This window comes from Coptis chinensis, chromosome 3 (genome assembly GCF_015680905.1).
Source record: "Coptis chinensis isolate HL-2020 chromosome 3, ASM1568090v1, whole genome shotgun sequence".
NCBI lineage: Eukaryota > Viridiplantae > Streptophyta > Magnoliopsida > Ranunculales > Ranunculaceae > Coptis > Coptis chinensis.
The window spans coordinates 68,110,395-68,135,883 of NC_141458.1; the positions used below are offsets into that span (position 1 = coordinate 68,110,395).

At 36.8% G+C, this 25,489-nt stretch overlaps 1 protein-coding gene across 1 annotated transcript; it reads left to right on the forward strand.

Moving 5' to 3' along the window:
• The first annotated feature begins 17,882 nt into the window (after positions 1-17,882).
• On the forward strand, positions 17,883-21,053 carry LOC147510524 (uncharacterized). Its single transcript, XM_086598168.1, has 6 exons — positions 17,883-18,436; positions 18,553-19,029; positions 19,231-19,324; positions 19,424-19,622; positions 19,680-19,844; positions 20,902-21,053. Exons 1-6 carry the CDS (start codon positions 17,883-17,885, stop codon positions 21,051-21,053), a joined length of 1,641 nt encoding a protein of 546 aa, XP_086454294.1.
• The last annotated feature ends 4,436 nt before the right edge of the window (positions 21,054-25,489 follow it).

Sequence of the window (25,489 nt, forward strand, 5' to 3'; positions counted from 1 at the left end):
CAGACTCATGTCATTGGAGCCTTCATGAACACCACTCGCAGTCTCATCATAATGCCTATCTTCACTTACATCAGTATCACTCTCGGCTTTACTAGCTCTTACTATTTCTGAATACACGGCGAGCAAATCTTTTGGGATTACTTGCTCAGTGATACTCTCGAAGAAAGGCACAAGCAATTGAGCAAGGCGGAAAGAGCGCTTCCTCTGGACCAAAACAGCAAAACAAATGCAGTTTTAGGTTCTGAAGATATACATGGATAAGTATCCACATAACAAAGGTTGAAGTTACTAGCAAGAAGAAGTTTTAAGGGAAATCTCATCATATCATAATCAAGCTACTTTCTAAAAGCATGCATTCTAAACAAATGTCATTAAGAACATGCATTGTGTTTAAACGTCATTCTAAACAAAAACATAGTAAACACACGTAATGAATTCATAACATATTAACCTCTTTAGTCAACTTACCCCTCAACAATGCCTCGTGAGGGTGCAAGGGTCTAATCTACATGACACTGTGGCTCCTATACCACTCCAAGTAAGCTGCATTACTTGCCTCGATGAACTCTACTTGTTCCTCCCCAATACAGTCAGACGTACACCAGATTTTCCAATCTGCGCATATTTCTTTGGACGGCTTCTCAGATTTAGGATCATCTCTCCACCTATGAGGTGGATCTGGTATGTGTTGCTTCCACCCAAACTGCCTCAAGCATCTTTCTGGCATATACCTCTCTAGAATGTCGTAGTGTATAAGCCATGTCGATATGGGTTTCGTATATGAAGCGTTCAAAGCAAACTGGGGAGCATTCACCCAGGTATCCCATGGCTGCCATATTATCTAAAATACCAAACATCATACCAAGATTAGCATATACACTTCTTTGGCATTCACATTGACACATAAATAAGTAGCGATCAGCTCCAAACAACCTAATTGCACTGGTTTTTACTACGTAGCTAATTTGTTTATGCATGACATATATCAAGTATAAATGCATACCACTAGTACGTAAATATCTACGTAAGACAATAACCACATGACTAACATGATCCACATGTAGTGTGTCCATCTTTGCACTTAGATGCTCATACGTGAGCTTCGAAGGTCTATATTTGACGTGTTTCTATCGGCAAGCAGCTGGGAATTTAACTAAAGCAGGACACCTTGGCTAACACATACGAATCTTTTCGTAAAACCATGCCTAGAAGCAAACATCCACAATTACAATCGAATACATAGTTAATTAATAAAGATCAGTCCATAAAAAAATATTTAGCTACAGAGTTATAACACTTGCCAACAGTAGAGTTGAAGAGCCACAAACGTTCAAAACAAAATTACATACACTTTTGCGGCCTTTGTTCTTTTCTTTACGACGAAGTGATGCCCCCATCAGTAACCTAAATAGGAATGCAAGCACAACATTACCCCAAGCATACGAGGCACAATTCTTCGTATTGGCCAGGAATGGTAGATACTTCGTATGCACGTGATAACCTCCAGGCTCTGAAAACACTGTGCTTCCAATGAGGAATAACACAAACGCAATCACGCATTGTGCTTCGCTCATACTCGCTCGTGGGCGTACGAAGGTAGTTTGCAGCCAGCACAATTTCATTAATTTCCCTCTTACCTCTGACTCTGGAGAACATAGGCCCAAATATTTCTGACATGCTGCATGAGCTTCCAATTTTGAGTTGCCCATAATTGGTTTCCCAATTACATTTAAGCCTAGAATATAGGCAACATCCTCCAGTGTAATTATTGCTTCAAAAGTTGGAAAGTGGAATGAATTAGTCTCTGGTCACCAACGGTCAACCAAAGCAGATATCAAGTCCCGGTCCCCTTGGAAATGGTCTAATTTTCTCAGGTGCTTTAAAGCCCATACCCGCGACCATTTTCTTTTGGGGATTGGACAATATCCATTTATTTACGTTTTGATTGTGCTCATGTGTACGGACCCCTGGTCGAACCTGTTAGTCATTTAGACAAGTTATTGAATGTTAATTAATAGAAGCAAATTGAAAACTTATAATTAATAAATAGTTGAAGATAGCTAACCTCTCCTTCCATGAGCAAAGACGATATATGATCATCTTGTAAGTATAAATGCTCCATAATTTGTAGTCTATCCATGCTGCAGTGTGTAGTAGGAACTAGATTAGTAGAAAAAAGTTAGAGCCGAAATAATTAAACTAGAACAGTTCATACAAGAGATAAGAGATTAAATAAATTGATGAACATGGATTGAATATCTTATGATAAGGTAGTTAAAATTAATGAAGGGAAAGTAATGGCGGGACTCCTGATTCGTTATTTTTAGTACGAAAAGGTGGTGATCTTAACTCTATTTCAGTACAACCAAGGCAAAACAACAAGCAGACACTTCACCATCAACAAGGAACCATGCAATTGATAAGAAATAAGTAAATATTTGTTTACTAGGCAATCCACATACTAACTTATATAACTGTGTGCATGAATAAAAGCTTATATATAGCTTGATACTGACAATATCAAGGATACCGTAAGAATGACCTTATTCATCTACTAGTATGCATGTAAAACAAGGCACTACCAATAGATGTATATCTTATGGTCCCCAGCTAAACTTATATACTCACTAGTTGTGTGGTTCACCAAATTAATTCATTGTTCTAACTAAACACATTCAACAAATACACAAAGTACAAGCTAGTGCCCAAGTCATAAAAATTAATATGATAGCTAATATAAGAAAATTACACCATACTAACAGAGTTTCCTACATCTATGCATGCAGTTTCAATACAAGATCTTTAGCTGATTGTCCAAATTTGAAGATGAGATTTAATTTGATGATGACCTGAGATAACTCATCGTGTAAATGCTCTTCAATTTAAAACCAAATCAATTGAACAATCCAAGAACCTCACATATAGCTTACACACAGTCAGGTATCCCATACCTGGATTACAAAAATTCATATCCCTTTTTCCTTAATGAAAAACGAGAGGCAAGAACCCCTTTCTAAGACGAGTTTTTCTCCTTTTTAATGAAAAGAAAAATAATCTCAATGACCCAAATTTCAAAAAACTCCTTTTCACACAAATTATATCCATATATGAAATTTATATTAATTGCCTAATTTAAAAATAAAATGTGATACCTGAAAATGGTACGTATACATGCATGGCTCGATAATCAAACTATCTTTTACCGATTTAAACAAACAAAACATGCATGAAAATAAGCAGGCTATATATTGGTTATGTAAGTTCCTACCTTAGCACGCTCTGTTTCCTTAATTCCAAACAAGCAAATAAAACCGTATCCAACTCCTATAAAAATCATATAGCATAACCGTAAATTTATTAGAACCCGAACAAAACTAACTAACATTTCCTTTCAACTTAAGTCGAAATGAATAATTAATCGTTGATTATATGAAATACTAATGTTATTAAACAAATGTTCTACCCTTCTAGTTACTAAATTTTATGTCCTAGGCCATTTCCAAGCCGCTACAGGACACTGACAGGGTGCTGCTAGGCCACTGCGAAGCCACCGCAGGCTATCACCAGGCCGCTATAAGCCATATTCAGTGCTAACATCTATTTTCTATAAGTGACTTAGTTATAAACAACATATTATTCTCTTCTCTTACTACCCACTGCCACAAAATACCAAATTTAAGTTATAAACAACATATCGCAATCCAACAAAATTAACTGCTAAAACAATCTAATTTAAACTAACTGACCCAAAGAAGAAATTGTTCTAACCTTTCGATTCCGCAAGATGGAATAAAATCGATTAGCAATTCAAGAAATGATTGTGTTACGAGAGAGAGAGAGAGAGAGAGAGAGAGAGAGAGAGAGAGAGAGAGGCACTTTTTTAGTAGTTGGGGGAGATAAACTTGGGGCTTATCTTAGATAATTGAGAGAGAGAGCATTTGTTTTAGGGCTTTGTTCCTTGTTTCAGTTCTTGCAGCCAAAATAAATGAGGAGCGAAAAGAATAGAAATAATGATACGGGGAGCCTGATGATACAGAAATAAATATTCCTTGTTTCGGTTGTTGGGGTTCTTGGGCCGTATATTGTTTACATGGGTGGCTTTTATGACACACTTCAATTCAATTTTTTTGGTATGAGCGCCAACAACGAAAAAACAAGACTGCCCAAAAACTTGCGGCAAATTTGGATCATATATCAACCGGACTCATATCATCAATCCACGAAATATCGGTCCTTATCGTCGATTTATCCCATTCAATTGGGATTACAGTGTTAGCATATGTGCAAATTTCGACGATATAAGGTGAAATATCGTTAAATTATCAACATTTCATGATATATCTATATAAACAAAACTGATATCATCGATATATATACCCCTCCCCCCTTTTGTTAGGTCATTTTTTATTGAGGTTCTAAAGCCTCTTCTTTCTAAATACAAAAGTTAGGTCATTCGGTATAAAGAAAGAAATAAAAAAAAGGCAAGGCAATTCATAAAAAAATGCAATTAAAAAGAAAATAAAAAGGGGGGATATAGGTAAAAAGAAATATACATTGAGAAATATCATTGATAAATATCGTTCATTACATCATGGAATAATATGAAGTTATTGTTGCGTGCTAAGTTTTTACGCAAAATAGGGGTCTTAGTTTAGTACAAGACCCACGACAACACTAATCCGATACTTTTGTAGTGGTTTCGGGGTAGGGGTTGGATAATCTTGACATTTTTAGGTTTGGGTTTGCTCCTTCAACCTGTGATTCAGAACCCAGCTCTAACTCTAGATCTTATTTTTATTATATTAGCACTAGTCAACGGCATATGATAGAAAAATATACCCGTTAGTAGACCCTCGTTGGAATGTTCTCCTCTTTATTGAAAAAATCAAATTATTGAACAAGACCGTTCGCTCATATGTAGATAGATGTTAATCATGCAACAACGTCCACAGAGACGTATATAGATGCTAAACATGGAAACAAATTCCACTCATACATATATATGTACTAATACATGCAAATCATATATAATCACTCAAACGTATATATACATTAACATGCGTACATACGGTATTCATCCATATATCTATCATAACAAGCAAATAATAATCCATATCATTTTATATTATACATACGAGATAAAACACAGGTGAAGCATGCAAATATTATATTAAAAATTAGAACCTATGAGTGTCCCGCAACTCTGCCTTAGAAAAGAAACGTTCATTTCAATCCACGCGAACGTTATGAAGTCCTGATGGTACTGGAAGAAGCCAAGACAGATGCCCTAAACTCAAACTAATACTGGAGTGCCAAAGAACGGGTTGTTCTTTCACTGAAATCTGCATTGCAACAGAGACAATAGGCTCGCACACACGATAAGAAAGGATAGCGTGTGCGCCTGATATGACTCGCGAACGCGAAGAAATGACTCGTGCACACGATCCAAGTAGCTTATATTGTTCTGACTATTTGGCATTGAGCTTAGATAGTTTTTTAAGTTGTTGTTTCAGGTCCGAGTCAAAGGTACCTGTATGCGAAACAAAATAACTGTACGTGATCAGTAGTGAAACCCACGAAGAAAATATAAACGAAAATGAACGAAACAAGAAAAACGAAAAAGATGAAGGGTTAGGAGGGGGGGGGGGGTTCCCCTTGGAGCTATTCTAGCTTGTAACATAGATTCCTTGTGTCCTTAGGATAGCAGCGGCGCCATTTTATGTTAGCACTTTGATGCCCCCTGGATCCGCCCTTGATTAGCCGTCATATTTATTCGATAAAGATATGTTTCGTTATTCAATTTTCATTGTTATGTAGTAGAATTAAGAATGGTTTTTTAATTAAAACCATCACTTGCCACCTGCCTATGCTGACTCATCATGCCTTTTGGGCCCGCAGAGTGGGTCCACTTAGTATGTCTAGTGGCGGCGTCGATTTTGGCGTTTTTACAACTTTCTGTCTTTGCGTAGAGTTTGTCTCCCTGGTCGCTCTGGCAGTTCACTAGCCAACGTTGGCACCCCGATTTATCAGATTTGAGCTTCAGAAGTTTGCTGCTTCTTTATATGTGGATCCGTTCTTCACTGGTTTTGTTCTTTTGGAAACTTTGGCTCTAGTCAGGCTCTGTTGGGCTTCACTGGGGTTGAGTGGGAAACTTCAAATATTCAGTATTCCCATACTTCAATGCATGTTTTATCATTATATTCATTTTAAATGCGGAAATCTGCAAAAGTACGAAAATATAATTATTACATGATTATTAAACACATAATCGACCAAAATGCTATGTCTCTCGGGGTTTAATATTACAGTTTTGGGTGCTTATCAGCTGGCCATCGAGCTACCCGAGTCGAGTTTTTCTATACTCGAGCTTGACTCGCACATGTAGAAGCTCAACTCGAACTCGCATTTGAGCTTAATATTGAAGCTCAAGCTCGACTCATCTAGTTCTACTAATAGCTCAAGCTCGACTCGGGTCGACTTGTTTTACATTTCGAGCTCAAGTTTAGTTATGCTAGTTTGAACTCGAAGTAGAGCTCAGACTCGAAAAAAAATGTATATAAAACATTAAAACTAGTATAAATTGTAAATTATAGTTGGGTATAAAGTATAAAATGATGTATAAATTATAAAGTATATACTATATATGGGCTTATAAAACAAGTAGCTCGCGAGCTATTCCAGCTCAAGCTCAACTCGAGTAGCTCATGAGTACCTCACGAGCTACTCGAACTACTCGCTATCTAGAGTGAGCTTTAAATTAAGCTCAAACTCGACTCATACTTTTGTGCGGACGAGTTTGAGTCAAGCTGAGCTCGAGTTACTCATGAATAGCTCGACTCGATGACCAGCCCTAATTAGACCGGATAACTAATCGGGGCACCCGCGGGTTAACATAAGTGACATTAGTTTGAATCACTTTTAATCATTGGAGATTTTTCCTGAATTCTAATAAGGCACCTCAATATTAGCAAAAAAAAATGAAAAAAATGGATAACATAAACAATAAATAATAGTAAAAATAAATAAAATATAATATAATTCGTAATTAACACTAATAATTAATAATTAATAAGAAGAGGGCCAAATAATTAACACCAATAATTAACAAAAGATAAAATAAGAAGATGGACGAATAAGAAATAATTTTTTTAGTACTAATTTGTAATTAACACCAATAATTAATACTTAATTCGTAATAACACTGTAGTAATTGAGATCAAATATGCTACACCTGCTTCCATACCATTTTAGTGGCACCCTTGCTCATAAAAGCACCACGTGGGAATATCTCTTCTTCAGATCGGGTGTGTTTGAGATTAAACAACACAAACCTGTTTTGTAAGTACCTCTCATTACCATTCTATCTAAGCCCCACACCCATCAACTTTCTTCTTTTTGCCCTTGCCACCAACAATTAATACACATCGTATCAGCCATACTTTACTTTCTGTTCTGCGCTGCCCTGTTTTTTAAAACAACCTAACATTAAGCACCTGTGCATTATGTGTTGGTAATGATTACTCTCATAACATACTTGGGGAATCAAATCAAACAAGGACGACATCAACAATATGGATCAATATGCTCTTGTGATATCATATATAATGGCTCCCCATATATAATAACCACTTCTCTCCAGCACTCTCATCTATTTCTCGATCTATCCACTCTCAAGCTCTCATTACAAACTAAGAGAAACAAGGGCTGGTTTTTAAGAGAGAAACCACTCTAACATTTTCAATGTCTTCATAGTTCCAAAGCAAATATGGTTCTTCTAAGGAAAAGTAAGGAGAGCATGGTTTAATTTGGCATTGGTTACCTTTATGCAGATTTGCTTTACTTGCTGACTGAACTTGGTTTGGCTTTAAATTTTTCAATGGGGAACACTAAGTGAAAATGATTAGTGTTATGAGGACTATAATGTTAATGTTAATGTGAATCTACGCTAAACTTAGTGCTCACTTTACATGGTTTGTGTTCATGGTTGTTCAAATCTATGAATATAGCATATGTTACAGCATACTACTATAAAAAAAAGTAAAAAAAGCACCCGATTGAGTTGCATATTCTTAAGTTGGTTCAGATATGCATATGTCATATTTTGTTACATATTAGTATTAAATCACCTCAAATTACATATTTGTTACTTAGTTCAAATAACTAACAGTCTAGTTACATAGTTTGTACAACTTCTTTGATTATTGGCATGTTGTCCACGAATTTTAAATGGTGAAAGATTGGTTCTTAGACAAATGAAACATGTTTTCGAACTAGAAGACTTATTAGTGTGTTTGTGTCTACCTTTCTTCTTTGATACTTGTGTTGAGCACGTAGTTTCAATGGTGAAAGATTGGATCTTCGACTAATGCAACATGTTTGACAACTATAATACTTGGTGTGTTTGTGTCTAGCTTGCTTCTTTGTTACTTGTGTTGAGCACATAATTCTAATGGTGAAAGCAATTCGCTTGGACTAATAAAAATGATTTTAGAAGCTCAATACTTGATGTGTTTGTGTTTAGCTTGCTTCTTTCATACTTGTGTCGAGCACATATGTTTTGATATTATATTATGTTAAATTATCTTAGCTCTCTTACCTTGGTAGCTGTTTTATATGGACTTGTTAGCTATTGCCGGTGCACAACACCACCAACCACCTAGAGTACCTATTAACAACTATAATATTTATGAACGGGTCAATTTGGTGCAATCAGAGTTGGAGATTCTGAAACTGGATGTGAAAGATATCAAAAGGGCTTTCGAATTGGCGCTAGCGGAATTGAAGGACATTGTTACAACACTAACTAGCCTATTTTCTAAATGGAAGAAACCCATACTGAAAGATATACATGAAGGCATTGAGATAATTTATGCGGAGACCTACGAAAGAGATGTCTCTAAGACACCTCCCTTGTGAGAAGATGCAACCTGTTCCCTTCACTGAACACTCCATTTGCAAAAATGAAGATAATAACAAAGGTAATTGTGTGAGTTCACTATTATTTCTCTACTTAGATTATGTTGAAGTATGTATAGGCGTGCGCCTATTATATGTTCCTTACTAGGTAATGCCCGTGCCTTTGGCACGGATTGTTTTTGAATTTCTTGATTTGCATTGATTTTTTAAGGGTTTTTTAGACTTTGGTACCACTTTTTAGTACGATATTAGGAAATAGCACCACTTTTCAAAAAAATTAGGAAATAGTACCACTTTTTTTTTCTTGACCGTCAGTTGACCAAGTTGACCACGGTCAAACTGGCAGTATTTTCAATATGGCGATATTACCCCTCTAGTGCCTCTCAAGTGTTTCATGTAATTAGGTTTTGGTACCACTTTTGAAGGTGTCCTAGACACCACGTGTTACAATCTTAGTGGTTGCGCGATGTTTTGTAATCTTGGCCGTTAGTTTGGTTTTTCGTTGATCCCGATGAAATGTGTTAGTTAGACTTTGATACCACTCTATCGGTAAACATCTTCATCGTCTCTCTCGCTCATTCACTCACTCTCTAACACTTAGTCTCTAACACTCACTTTTTTTTTGCTAAAGGTAATTGATTAATTATAAAAGAATAAGAGTTACATGGTACCAAAAAGAGCATAATAGAGAAAGAAATATAAATACAGGGCTGCACTAGAATATGATTATCTAGTTAACAAATAAAAAATAGGTAGTATAGTGGTTCTCCAGATGAATCATGAAAGAGGGTCGAGAAATCCACCATATATTGTCTCCCTGTGTTAAAGCTGCCCCCTGTCTGGCACAGCTGTCATCTCCCAAATTAGACTCTCTCCATGTTGGAATGACATTTATCCATGCCGCTTTTTCCTTCAGAGATTGCCATATTTCCTTAACTCTCCAATGCGTTGTGTTGTTCTGGAAAGCATGAACAACTGAAGAAGAATCGCATTCCACCCAAATATAGCGCCATCCCAATTCAATCGCTTGCTTAATGGCCTGTACAATTGCTATTGTTTCTGCCATTTAGTTTGTGGAGATACCCATTCCGCCAGCAGCAGCTCCCAAAAGTTCTCCTTTGTAATTTCTGAATACATAACCCCATCCTGACCTTCCCGGATTTCCTTTCGAACATCCGTCAGTGTTTATCTTAAGTATACCCAGAGGACTTAATAGCCAAAAGTATTCAAAGATTTTTGGGCACCTACAAAGTTTGTGTTGTAGATTGAAGTGTTTAAGAATCTTGAGATCATGCATCGAGTTCTCCATATTCCTCGAGGACTTATGGTACGCTCTTATAATCGCTCTCCTGACCAAGAAGCAAACTTGTGGGTAGCTTGGAGCTTTGTTGTCATAGATTACTTTGTTCCTGGTTTTCCATAGACTTACCATGACCGTCAGTGAGCAAGCTTTCCACATGTCCAAGATGAGTGAACTGTAGTGCTTGCTTTGCTGCCTCATGTCAGAGAATGACTCCAGTTCCCACTGTATTTGAAAGATTTGTTGTGCAAACTTCCAAATCTTCCTGGCAAAAGAGCAGTGGAACATGACGTGATCCAGAGTTTCCTCTTGATTTCAGCAAATACAACATCGAGATGCAAGGTGAAACTTCCTTTTCTGAAGCTGATCATCCGTTCTAGCAGCACCATGCGCTAGTTTCCAAGCAATGCCCTGTGTTCTCGGAAGAATTTTAGCACTCCAAATGAACTTACTCCATGCTGGCTTCGGAGCTTTTTTTTTCTGATAGCTTCATGTGCCGCTGCCACTATAAATTGCCCTTTTGTAGAAGCTATCCAAACTCTTGAGTCTTCTTTAGAGCTATCTGGCTGAGGTAACTTAGAGATATCTATGCCCAGCTGATGAAGTACTTGCGTCATTTCATTGGAGAAGAACCATCTATCCTCATGAATGTATTCACTAAGTCTAGCTTGGAATTTAAGAATTTCTTTTCTTTCCTCATGAAAAAAGTCGCATATGGGCTTTTGCAGCAGCCAGTTCTCCCTCCAAATGTTAATAGCCCCGCCATTACCGACGTTCCATCCATGCAATGGTGCCATTTCATTGAGAGCCCATTTAATGCGAGTCCAAACTGTTGAAGTTTTGTAGTTTGACCATCCACCAGCTCTGTTAATATATTTCCCCCTCATGAATTCTGACCAGTTTCCATCTCCAGAAAGCAGAGTCCAAGCTTGTTTCATAAGCATTGATAAATTAATATCTTTGAGCCTCCTTATTCCTAGCCCTCCCTCCTCTGTTGGTTTGCATGACTTTTCCCAAGAAACCGTGATAGCCTTCCTCTCTGCTGGGTGCCACTCCAAATAAAGTTCCTGATGATGGCTTCATATTCCTTTATCACTGATTTTGGCCATTTGTAAATGGCTATATTGTGAACCGGGATACTATTGAGGACATGTTTTGCTAGCACCACCCTTCCTTGGAATGATAACATTTTGCCCGCCCAACTTGACGCTCTCTTTCTGATCTTATCCACTAAGGGAGTAAGTGCCACTTTAGTAACCTTTCCCATGATAAGAGGTACACCTAAGTAATTCTCAGGTAGATGACCTTCATTAATGTTTAGCACCTCATGTATAAAGGCCTTTCTTCTATTGGTCATAGGACTAAGAAATAACTTGCATTTGTCCTTATTAATAATCTGCCCTGAGGACTCCTGATATCTATTCAAGAGCTTCACCAGATGCTTGATACCTTTCATGTTAGCATTGCTGAATAGAAACACATCATCAGCAAACATCAAGTGTGAAGGACTACAATACTTTGCATTTACCACCATATGTGAAAGCTTTTTATCCTGAATCAGTTTGCTGATGCTCCTGCATAAACAATCATCTGCCAGGGCAAAAAGCATGGGAGAGAGACGGTCACCCTGCTTAAGACCTTTCTGCTATAAAGTGACCTTGTGGACCCCCATTGAGCATAATAGATAACGAATTGCTTGCAAATGCTCCCTTCAACCATTGAATCCATGTGTCTCCGAATCCCACCTGTTGTAGTACCGCCCAAAGAAAGTTCTAATCCATAGTGTCGAAAGCTTGCGAGATATCTATCTTTATGGCCATGCTACCACCGTATCTGGGAGTTTGAAGCTCATTAATTAATTCAGAAGCTAATCTAATGGCCTGTTGTGAGTTCCTGTTTGGGATGAACCCATATTGCTCCTTGCTGATGATCCTTTCTGCAAACGGAGATAATCTTGTGGCAAGAATCTTAGTGATCACTTTATAAATGAAATTAGAGAGGCAGATAGGTCTGAATTTATTCACCTGGTTTGCATTTTTCTCTTTCGGAATTAACACTATGAAATTGGCATTAAAACCCATGGGCAGTCTCGCTTTAATGAAGAAATATTGTATTGCCCTGACTAGGTCATATTCCACAATGTCCCAACAATGATGGTAGAAGCACCCACTGAAACCATCAGGCCCTGGAGAGCTATCTGCCTTAAGCTGGAAGACAGCGGACTTCACTTCTTGTGCTGATGGTTGGGATGAAAGAGTAGCATTGCCAGCAGCCGTGATAATCTGAGGCATGGTGCAAATGAGATCCCAATCTATATCATGCTCCGTTTTTTTGAATTTATCTAAGTAATGCTTCACCAGGAAAGTACTAGTTTCCTCTTGAGAATCCATAGTGTCCCCAGCATAGTTCTTCATATCAGTGATCATAGATCTGCTTCTGTTCAGATTTGCTTGGGCATGAAATGATTTAGTGCTTCTGTCATTGTCATTATCCCATTTTGCTCGAGATTTCTGCCTCCAGAACTTCTGTTCTTGCTCCAATAACATCTCCACCTTATTTTCTTGGTCTACCATATGTACAGTAAGTCCCTCGGACATGTTTCCTTGATCAAATTGCTCTTGCATTTGCTCAAGAATTTTGGATTCTTCTTCAACCTTTACCTTAATATTTCCATAGACTTCCCTGTTCCATGTTTTCAGTACCCCTTTCAATCTCTTTAACTTTTGAGTTAGAATATATATCGAATGTCCCATGATGGGAGTTTCCCAACTCTGTTGCACCAGGTCTCTGAAGGAAGGATGATCACACCACATGTTAAAGAACTTGAAAGGAATATTTTTTGGTTTGGGGATGTCTATGCTTCTCCCTACCAGAGGAGAGTGGTCAGAGCATAATTTGTTAGCAACTTTGTAATTCCATCCTGGATATTTGGAGCCCCATAGGACATTGCAGAACATCCTGTCCAATTTGCCCAAAATTTTAAAACTCCCCACTTGTTTATTCCACCAAGTGTGATGAAAACCTTTGCACGGTACTTCCATCAATTGAGAGTAGTTGACACATTCGCGAAAATCATTCATGGCCGCTATTGAGGGTCTGTTTCCTCCTTTTTTTATCCCCGTAGCTCAAGTATGCATTGAAATCCCCCAGGACAAGCCATGGCAGATTGGAGGAGTTGATAAGCTGCAATTCAACCCATAGATGTCTCCTTTGTACACATATACAATGGGCATGTATATTTGTAATAAAAGCCCCATCTACCTCTACTGTGAGCTATTGCTGAGAGCAATGGAATAGAGTAGGAGTAGCAAAAGAGGCTTTCCATAACAGCCATAGATTTGGCACCTGATGTTGTCTTGAGTTACTATAGAAAGTTATGTTCATCCCCAGAGACTGGAGAAAGGACTTAGACATGTCTTCTGCCTTTATCATACGTTCAGCAATTCCTAGAATATCAGGGTCCCATTTATGAATCAACTTAGAAAGTCGATTTTGTGACTTATCATTTGTGATACCTTGTTTATTCCAAAAGATGCATCTCATTGCGAATATTGGAGATTTATTAGTGAATAGTCGGAAACCCTTTAAATGTCCCTTCTGTCAGACCTAGTTCGTGATCTAGATCTGGTGGATGGGGGAGTTGTTTGTTGAATCTGCCACTGTGGCTTATAACCACCTCTGCTAGGTTGTGCGTGAGCCTCTTGATAAGTCTCTTGATTTGCATCCATGAAGATATCTGCATTCTGTTCTGGATCATCGTTCTCTTCATCGTCTCCTAAGTCTACCTACCTGAGTGTTGGAGTAGAATTAGGATCCGGAGGTCTCTCCTCTTTATTGGAGTCCTTATTTTGTCCCCCAAACAGATTAAACACCTTTTCTGCCTCAAAGTCTGCAAGTCTTTTTCCAGGGGATATTTCTGAACTGCTGGAGCAAGGACTTCCACTACCTTCAGAAGTGCTCAGAGTCATAATCAGCAATGTGTTACTCTCTGTGTTCCTTTCTACTTAAGGTAACTGTTGTGCATTTAGTTCTTTGCTGAGGTCCACTGTTGCTGCCTCTAGCTGTACATTGCCCTCCAGAGTATGCGCTGCAACAATCTCAGTTTGTTGCTGTGACCCTCTTTCTTTCTCAGTTACTGTTTCCTCAACTTGCATTATTGGTAATACCTCGTGTCCATTCTCTGATATAACATTCTCCGAAGTTGGTACTATGACATTATCGTCGACAATGTTAAGTACCTCTTCCACATCCAAGCCCTCGAATCTGTTTTGTACGGTGAGCTCCTTTTCTTTCTTTGATGGCTTAGGCCTCCATTCGCCTTGTTTACTAGTTTCTGCCTAATATTGATTCTTTCCCTTATTCTTTCTAGCTCTATAGCTAGCCTTTTCACCTCGGGTTGCTTGATCCCTCACAACCTCTTTATCTCTATTCTCATGTCATATATTGCTTTGCAGATCCCCCTTTAATTTCCTACATTCTGTAACAAGATGCCCGATAATTTTGCAATGATTGCAGAATTTCGGTAGTTTCCCAACCTCCACACTGTTTGCCATAACTGGAAATTCTTCGTTCGAACATAAATTTGATCAGGGATTGGTTCTGAGAGATCCACGTCCACCAATATATTTGCATAATAACCATATTCTATTTTTAGAGTTTTATCATCAATCTGCATAGGATAGCCAACTCCCCTAGCTATTGACCTTAGTACTTCTGGCTCCCAATATTCCTGCCCAAGTCCTGGAAACCTAATCCATACCAAAGCATGAGTTTGTCTTTGAGTATCAGGACAGAAGTTTGGTGTCCATTGACTTATCCTCATTGGATTGTTATCAAACTCCCATGAACCCTTTGCCCACACTCTATTGAGGTCCTCTGCATTGGAGAATCTAAGAAAGAGGTACCCTTTACCTATGAGCGTAATGAGCCATTCCCCTGTAGGCTGCTAGATTTGCTTTGCCAGGGTACACACTTTGTCAATGGAGATTTTTTGTAAATCAATCCTTCCAACAAGACAATGTTTACAAAAGAGCAGGCCCTTTTCATGTGCTCGCTCTGGGATGGTTATTGCTGGATAATCCCCCATCTTCTCAGGTTCTGGAAGATTTTTGAAGGCATCTTGCTGAGGAATTGCTTTTTTTGTAGCCTCTGCATAAGAAAGAGTGTGTCTACCAGTTACCGCAGTCACCGGTTCTTTACCACTTGCACTACTCACTTCTAGTGATTCCCGCGAAAAAGTTTTCATGGGTGCCACATCTCTTGGTAATTCAAACTCCGATAGATCCATTCTTTAACTCTTCCTGTATCGGAACTATCACTGTAAACAATGTAGGATTTTACCCAAATAGGAAGAAGGCATGAAGAAGATCCAGGAAAATTATTCCCACTTCAGAACTCAAACTATGAACAGTAGAGGATTTGACCTAAAGAGGATGAAAACCTTTACCAAGAGAATATGAAAGATTTAAGCTCCCCTTTTCGAACTCGCATTATATCTCAATGCAGGATTTTACCGAAAAAGGAAAGAAAATGAGGTTTGAGAAGATAAGAGAGGTTTTTGACTAAAAGCGGCAAAAAAATGGACTACCTGATCATATTTGCTACTTAAGTTATATTGCATCCATTCTCCCAATACATGGTCCCCATTGCTACTTCTTCTCAATCATAATGTCTAACACTCACTCTCTAACACTTAGTCTCCCATTGTTATCTTCAAATTTCGTCGTCAATTTTGAGGATGGTTATCATGGGTTTCACAAACCATTGAACAGAAGTGATCGTGGATGATATTTGAACTGATCGTGGGTCTTGATCGTTGGATATCCGTTATTTGCCGTTGTTAAAGGTTAGGTTAGTTTTAATGCTTAGATTTTTAGTTGTTTTGGTAATAAAAATCATGTTTTATTGCATAATGTAAGATGAAAAATTTCGTTTTTATTTGAATCACGTATGTTAAATTTCATTTCATTCACTAAAACTCCAACACATGTATAAAGTAAAGGGACACATTACTTCCCTTTGTTTGTTAATCAATGCTTCCACAACTTTCCTTGTTTGTTGCATGCATGTTGTTGCACCCTTGTTGCATACATCATAAAATTGTACTAAAAACTAAATTTACATTAAAAAGTATGACTATAACCTAATTGATAATTACCAGCATTTGGAATTTGGGGGTTCTGTTTGTGATTGTATGTGTATATTTGTTTTGCAGTGAACTATGGGTGATCCTAAATTGGTGCTAGGCTTGAAAGAATTTGTCATTCATTATGATGGTGGTTGGGGAAAACTCAAAGCTGGTGAAATTAGGGGCAGTGATTACAATGGTGGTAAGAAAGTGGAAATCAAAATGGATGGGGATGAATTTTGTTTGGAATATTTGAAGACGGATGTGGAAGAATTGGTTGGATAATTGATGGGTTTATGTGTAGGATAACCCATGATACACATATGGCGCATGTATGGGATGAGCTTCAGCCTGAGGAAGACAAAAATACCATTTATATGTGTCTCAACCTCCAACAACCAAAACAGAATCCATAAACCCCAAATTAATTCCCACTACTTCAGTTCCCTCTCAAAACCTTAAATCAACTCCCACTCAAAAGACTAAACCAGTTTACACTAAGAAAATAAAACCTAAACCAATGGCACCTGTAAGAAAGTCTGCAAAGCTTAACAGACTAATTACTAAACCAGTGCTAGGACCTAATGGAAAGCCAATGGTCCTTGAGATTTCTGATGATGACAAGAGTGAAGAAGATGCTCATGATGAAGTCAATATCTTAGAGGACCCTATCTTAGAAGATGTTCATGAAGGCAATAGTGAAGAAGATGTTGTGATGCCATATAGTAATGTGATAGAGTCTCAGTTAGATCCCATAGATCATGACTTCTGTACTCAGAATATTCATGCATATATTGAAGAATTGGAGGCTTATGTAGAAGATCATATGGTTGATAATACCCTTGATAATAGTGATGTAATTGAGGATTTAAATGTTGGTGATGGGGGAAATGATATACTAAAGAACCTGGATGTTGGTGATGATGGGGGAAGTGACACTGAAGATGATCAATATGAGTATGGTGATAGGTTTGGACCTGTGTTTGGCAATAAGAAGGATACAGGCTATAATAGTTGTGAAAATGATGATGCCGATTATGATTACATTCCTATAGATAGTGATTGCTCGGATAATGAGTTAGATAAAGACATTGATCTAATTGTGGTGGATGAAGAAGTTAAAAATTTGGAAAAAGAAATACAAGGTACTAAGTTGGGCAATGTTGTGAAGTTAAATAGAAACATTTATGAGGTAGAGGAGATGGCAAAGGTTGCAGACCCAGTGGTGGAAGAGTTTGGGATATGTGAGTTGAAGCCTAGGATGTCATGGGCTACTGTTGAGGTTTGTAAGGACTTCTTCAAAACAATGGCAATCAAGCATAAGTTTAGTACCAAGCAAGTGAGAAATGACAGACTTAGACTTGAGTTGAAGTGTAAAGTTCCTGACTGTGATTGGGCTATAATAGCTAGTGTTACCAAAAAGATAATCACACATTCATCCTTAGGAGTTATAATGATGAACATACATGTCAAGCAGATGAGAAGAACCTAAACACACAGGCTAGAGCACCATGGGTTGCTAAAGCACTTTTAAAAAAAATGAGAGACCATCCTGATTATAGGCCAAAGGATATAATGAAGGAGATGTTTTCACAGTTTGGAATTAACATATCCTACTGGACTACTTTGAATGCTAGAATACAAATGCTTGAAGTAATCCATGGAAATTATGAGAATGGTTACAAACTAGTCCCAGAAATGTGTAGGCAGATTATGAGAAGAAACCCAGGTAGTATTTCCAAATACTTTGTGAACCAAGACAGTTATAATTTCATTGGTGTTCTGGTTGCATTCAAGGCATCACTAGATGGGTGGAGGAATGGGTGTAGGCCAATAGTTGGTCTTGATGGTTGTTTTCTCAAAGGCAAGTATAGAGGGTGTTGTTTGACAGCTATAGGACTTGATGCCATGAATGGAATTTTCCCTCTTGGTATCTACATATGCAAAGCAGAGAAGAAAGATGCATGGAGGCAATTTTTATGTGAGATGAAGTCACGTTTAGACATGCATAAGGACAAGCTGACATTCATGAGTGACATACAAAAGGGATTATTAGCTAGTGCAGCTGAGTACTTTCCAGACTCAAATCACAGGTACATATATGTATTATTTTCTTAATACATGTTTTATGATGTGGAGTTTTATAATATTGACATATAATGTGAAGTTTGACTGATTGGTGCATATGTTGTTGTAAATATTGCTTCAGGCACATGTACCAAAACTTTAAAAAAACTTTATGTGGTGAGTTGTGGGAGAATATTGCTTGGGGAGCAGCAGAGGCATACAAGGTACAAGAATTTTCAAGGATATTGGGTGTCATTAACAAAACTGATAGCAAAGCTTTGGATTGGGGGGACAGGGAGCCAAGGAGTTGTTGGGCTAGGGCACACTTTGATTGGACAACAAAGTGTGATCAGTTGACAAACAATTTTAGTGAGTCTTCCAATTCATGGATACTTCACATAAGAGATAAACCCTGTGTCCGTTTTATTGACCAATACAACCTAGATTTATTGAATTTGATGTATACCAGAAGAGAGCTTTCTATGGAGTTACTTGAGGGTGATGTTGTTCCAAATGTGTTGTTTATCATAAAGAAAAGGGAGATGAGGTACAATTGGTATGAGGTAAGGGTTGTAAGTGATACTGAATACTTAGTAGTGAATACCAAGAAAGGGTCAAGGTACTCAGTTAACTTAGTGAAGCTTGAATGCACATGTCTTGAGTGGCAACTGTCTGGAGTACCTTGTGTACATGGAATTTTTGTCATCAGACAAAGGAGGGGGGGATAAGTGGGCTAGGTAAGATACTTGTTTTTCTCTTTTAATTAAATAATTTCCTATTTACAATGTTTACATTAATTTACTATTTACTATGTTGGCAGATATTGTAGTCCATACTTCAGTGTTGAGGCTTTTAGACAAACTTATTCAAATTACCTTTACCCACTTGATAACATTGAGGCATGGCCAGAAATAGTAAGTCAACTAGTTAGATTCCCTAATTTATGTACTCTTTACCCTTTATTATAAGTACACTTGATAACTTAATATTGATGTTAGTATTTCTCTTAACAGGAGGATCATGAAGAGTTGGTACTGCCTCCTGAACTAACTAGAAAGGCAGGAAGGCCAAGAAAACAGAGAATCAGGGGAGAAGATGAACCAACCAAAACAAAAAGGAAATGCAAAAAATGTGGAGAACTTGGTCACAATGCAATCACATGTGCACTAAGACAGAATGGCCAATATGGAAAGAACTCTAAGAAAAGGAAGGGTAAGTTTAATTGAATGTTTTGTGGATGTATATGTTATGTTAATTGAACTGCCTCAGTGCAAGATGAAGCAACATCTGGACATCAAGTACCAGTGCAACAACAAGAAGCCCCAGTGCAACAACAACCTCCAAGTCCCAGAGGAAGAGCAACACAACAACAACAACAACAAGTTCAAGAGCAAGCAGTAGCCCCAGTTCAAAGAGGGAGAAGAGGATCAAGAGGTAAGGCCAGAGGAGGAAGAGCAGCATAACAACAACAAGAACTAGTTCAAGAGCAAGCAGCAACCTCAGTGCAAAGAGGGAGAGGAGGAGCAAGGACCAGGGGAGGGAGAGGAGCAAGGACCAGGGGAGAGAGAGGAGCAAGGACCAGGGGAGAGATAGGAGTTAGAGGAGGAGGAGAAATACCTTCAACTCCTCCAAGAAATGTAAGTACATCAGCATCAGCACAAGAGCCACTTAGCCAGACATAGTAGTTGGTCAGTTATTGCTTGCATATTTTGGTGTTTTTTGCAAGTTTTGCTTGTTTTGGATCATGGTTATGCTTATGATGTCACAAACAATGGGATATGATGTCAGAAACAAATGGTTGTGTTATGTGTCCCTTATGTGTTATTGTAATATAGTACTTGTGTTATGTGTTATGTGTTTATGTCCCTTATGTGTTATGGAATCCAGTACTTGTGTTTATGTGTCCCTATCTATTTTAATTGAATCCAGTACTTATGTTATGTGTCCTTATGTGTTTATGTTGATTTTTATATATTTGTTTTGCTACTATTTGTGCATACCCTTGTTTTGTTTACATATGCACTTGTTTGAATATGCAGTCCTTGTACTTTGAAGTCCTTATGTTTACCCAGTCCTTACCTTGGATTCTAGCAGTATATCCCCTTATATCTTGGTAGTTGTAGTCTTTAAGTCCCACCTAGATGCATCAAAAGGGAAGACCCAGTATTTAAGTTTCCCTAGTTAAACCTTCTTCAACCAACTCATTAAATGATTTAGCCTATAAAACCACAACCCTAAACACTTAGTCCTCCACACACAAGACTCAAGTACATAACATCAATACTGAATACTGAAATGGATAGGAGAAAGCAAACACCCATGGGGAAGGGAAAAGAAGTTGCAGTAGAGTCACCTACACCTTATCCTCATTTATATAAAAGTGGGTATAACAAGTTTGGGGCACAAGGAAGAAAGATCTGCAAGGACTTCATAGATGAACATCCAGGCTGCACATAAGATGAGGTCCGCCAATATTTAAGTGATGTGGAAGGGAGTAAGGCTTTAGAGAAGAGCAAAGCTGTTTTAGAGAAGAGCAAGATTGCTTTGGAGAAGAATAAGAAGAGCAAGGCTGCTTTGGTTGAGAAGAACAAGAAGGATGCAATTAGAGTCGTGGTGCAAGGTTTAAGGGCTGCTTCAGCTTAAATTGTAGAGACTTCTATGTTTAGGTTGTTTCTGGGGTCCTTTGTTTCTGTCTTTTGGTTCAATGATTAGGTTTGGTTATGTGTTTTGCTACTTTGTTATCTAGCTAGGTTCAAGTTTGTTTATGTATCTAGCTTCAGGTTTGCTACTTTTATGATTAGGTTTGTTTATGTGTCTTTGAAGTATTATGGTTAGTGTTGCAGTATTATGGTTTGGTTTAAAGTATTATGGTTTGTTTAAGATGGTTAGTGTTCATGTTGTAGATTTATTGTTTTATCTGTTTGAAGTATTATGGTTATGTTGCAGTATTATAGTTTGGTTTGAAGTATTATGGTTAGTGTTCATGTTGCAATAAGATGGTTAGTGTTGCAGATTTGTTGTTCATGTGTTCATGTTGCATATTTGTTTATGGTTTGCTGTTTTATCTTATTTGAATTTGTTGCAGATATATCTTGTTAGGGTTTATAGGAACTTAACTTTTATAGGAATTTGAACTTCACTTTTATATTATTAGAAAAAAACCATTACATGAACACACATCATCACTTAGGATAATCAACAACACACGGCTGATTACCACACACCATCACTTAGGATAATCAACAACGCACAGCTGATTACCATACACTTCACAATCTAGTACAAGAGTAGTATTCTTCTCAGTAGGCACCATTGGCTAGTTGGGAGCACTGTAAATCATCTCCTTATGGAAGCACCCTACCCAGTCACATGAAAGCCACATTTGAACTATTTTGCCAGAATCATCAAAACCTTCGTTTAATTTCATAATGCCTCTGCACCTATTGGGAGAATAAGGGGAGCTGCTGTTGCATCTCTTATAAAGGTAGGCACAAGCTAGAGCTGTGTGGCCTTCTTGCTCACACAGTTGACATATCTGTGAAAAAAATGAATTAGAAACTGTCAGAATGAATTAGGTTTTAGTACCACTATTCTGCCATTACAGTTTAATTAGTTCAACAAATACCCCAAGTGCAACAAAACTTCTTATAGGAACTCCACCCATGGCTTCGTTTATTTGGCTTTGTTTAAAAGTTTATTTGGCAAAGTACTGTTTAAAGATGATTAGGAAGAAGATGACTTGCAGGAAAAGGGAAGAAGAATATGATTTGAATGAAAAGGGAAGAAGAACTCGATCTTATATGGGTGATAACCCCCAACGACTCTATTCTTTGAACCGTTGGATTAAATTGTGATTTTGACACATGTTTTTGTCTTTTTAAACAGTATTTTGCCTACTCACGTGATAACCACATTAAGGGTATTATGGGTATTATGAAAATACAAGCAGATTGAAATAGTTTGACTTTGGTCAACTCGGTCAACTGACATAAGTGGTACTATTTCCTAATTTTTTTGAAAAGTGGTGCTATTTCCTAATATCGTACTAAAAAGTGGTACCAAAGTTTAAAAAACCCTTTTTTTAATATTTTTTTTTTCTTATTTAGATTCACTGATATTTTCTCCTAGGCACAGTTTTAACAAACATCATCTCTTTGTTCGTCTCTTATTTAAATAATAATTATTGATGCATTATTTTATGATTTTGGTACAGTTTTTTGTCTTGGACATATATATATTTTAATTCATGTATTTTTCACAATTTCAAGAAATAAAACAAAAACAAAAAGTACTTGTGAAAAATTCATCGAACCAAAACAATTTTGATTAATATGATACATTAAACGTGCTTGTCCACAAACTTTATACATCACACATGTTTTGGCAATATGTATCCCTAGCATGTATATACACCCTCCTAATGATTTAGTTTCCGATATTAAAAATAAATAAATAAAATAAATAAACTACAAAAAAAAAAAAAAAAAAAAAAAAAAATTGATTACAAAATATGAATATGATATGCTCCAGCTAACTATGAAGGCACAAATTATGTTGTCGTCTTTTTTCTTTGGTGCTCTCTACACGTCTATGAACACCATGTCGCAAAGAATTTTGGCAAAACCTTCCTTGTGTTTGTTACTTTGGAATATTGAAGCAACACAACCACTGTTGACATTGAAAATGTAAACAAAAAACCTATGCAAATTGCAAGTATACCAAAGTTACCAGCTAAGTAATTGAACCATACTATACAATTGAGAATATTCACTGCAACGGTTAACTACACTTTGAGCAATCCTTTGCACATTGTAAGGTATATCAACAAATGTTAATTTGCTCTTGTTCGACTCATGACGGCACACCTGACTCATCTCTTACTTCAGCGTAACCGGTGAAGTATAAGACATGAAAAAAAAATAGAAAAAGATTTGTGTCAAATTCACTCTACAAAAATTATTTTGAACATATTTCAACGGACTGAACATGAAATTTTGTAGTTCAAAAGAAACTTAATTCAGATATATATATATATATATATATATATATATATATATATATATATATATATATATATATATATATATATATATAGGGGATAGAGGCACATTCATTATACTCACATTATAGCCACATTTTTTACATACAAATGAATTAAGGCCTAGTTTTTTGTGGAGATGATCTCCCCACCATGAAGATCATTCTCACAAAAAATCATAATATTTGGATATGTCTAACCATGTAAAAATTAGTGTTCATTTGTGTTTATTTTTGAACTTTTCATCTAACAGTCTAAAAGTTTTGTAAGCATGTTCTAATGTTAGACTTCTTTGAATGAGCTAAATTTTTGTGAGCATGTTCGCTATGGTGGAAAGATGATATCTACAAAAAATCAGTCCTTAATTCAACTTTTAAGTCCATGATTTTGCTTGAATTAATTTACAATGTGGCTATAATGTGCGCATAAGAATGTGTCTCTATCCCTCCCCATATATATATATATATGTATCAAAATAATAATAATAATAATAATAAATGGTGACTACATGCACTGGAGGTACGTACTTTTCCTAAATTTCATAATTTGATTTCATTTTATGGTTTTGAATTGTTTTTGTTTATTTCATTTTTGTTAACTCATAGTTTTTCTATAATTTCCAACTGTTCATCGAGACGATGTAAACCAACTATCCATTTTAAAGTGTTGCATAATGGTTTTGTCGTCCTCATATTTTAACGTCTCGCATGTTATTGACTGAGATTGAAATCCTACTATTTTAGAGTATATCTCATCCTATATTTTAACCAGTTAACTCTGTAGTAATATCCAATTCGTACTTGTCATAACTTTCCGATCCGTTTTTAAATTCTTGTAACCTATCAATTAAGAAATTAAAATACCCGTGGAAAGGCCTCATTGAACCGTTGATCATCTCTATAAGAACTTCTCAATAAACTTGTTATTTTTTATTTTGATTTTTTCGTAGACTTGTCTTTTAGTAAATTGCTTTTGGAAAAATGGTAGAAACCTTAAATAATTTGCTAATTTTATTTTAGTATTTTAGATAGTCTAAATATTTGGCATATAGTGTAATACCCTGGCCCGTGTGGGAATATACTGCATCGCCTAGCCCGTGAAGCGAGGTTGAAACAAGTACTTGGAAAGGTGCCTAGCCTGTGGGGGCAAGGGTCGCCTCATGTATGAATTCTAGCATCTATGAAGTTGTTTGAGATATGAGACATAAGTAATTCATCCGCCAAATCCCAACATAGAGATTTTTTTTTTCCGGATTTATGGATTCATGGAAGATATGTAGTGAAGTTTGCTCATGTAGGCTATCATAGGACGAGTGGCCTCCTGAAAACTTGTTGTCAGTGTCAAAAAACCTCACACTGTGGTGACTATGTGGGAACAATTGATGTGTATGATTTTTGATTCCTTAAAAATCAACTTTGATAAAAAAAAAAAAAAAATTGAAAATTTGATTGAACTGAGTTCTTTATTTTAATTTTTGTAATATTGCTAAAAGCATTAACTAATTTGATATTGTTGGAAAATTATTTTTTAATTACCTAATTAAACCATTATTTATTGATTTGCGAAATTAATAAATTTTTTTAACTATCATTATTTATTGATTTAATAAATTAATGAAAAGTTTTAATTACCAATTAAACCATTATTTATTGATTTGCTTAATTAATAGAAAATTTTAACTATCATTATTTATTGATTTAATAAATAGAAGTCTTAATTACTACTAATTGATTTGCTAAATTAATGGGAAGTCTTAATTACCATCAAACTCCAACACAGTAATCGAGGCGTTATATGTAACCCAACCACTACTCAGCCCACCGTATGATGGAATCCCAGTCGTGGGTTATAAAACTTCTCTCCCTTGTTATATTGATATACTAGTTAATGCCTGTGCCGCGGATTTCATGAAGTTATAATATATTGTAACCCCCTAACAATCATTGATCTCAAAGTACAATAATTAGGCAAAGGAAGAAAAAAAAATTCTTGGCTTTTACACTTACTTGCCTATGGATAGACTTCAACTTTGCAACAACAT

Coding starts and splice junctions, on each gene's coding strand:
- LOC147510524 (XM_086598168.1), top strand. CDS start 17,883: ATGAGAGACCATCCTGATTATAGGCCAAAGGATATAATGAAGGAGATG. Junction 19,623..19,679: donor GAACTCTAAGAAAAGGAAGG/GTAAGTTTAATT, acceptor GAACTGCCTCAG/TGCAAGATGAAGCAACATCT. Junction 19,845..20,901: donor AGGGAGAAGAGGATCAAGAG/GTAAGGCCAGAG, acceptor GTGATGTGGAAG/GGAGTAAGGCTTTAGAGAAG.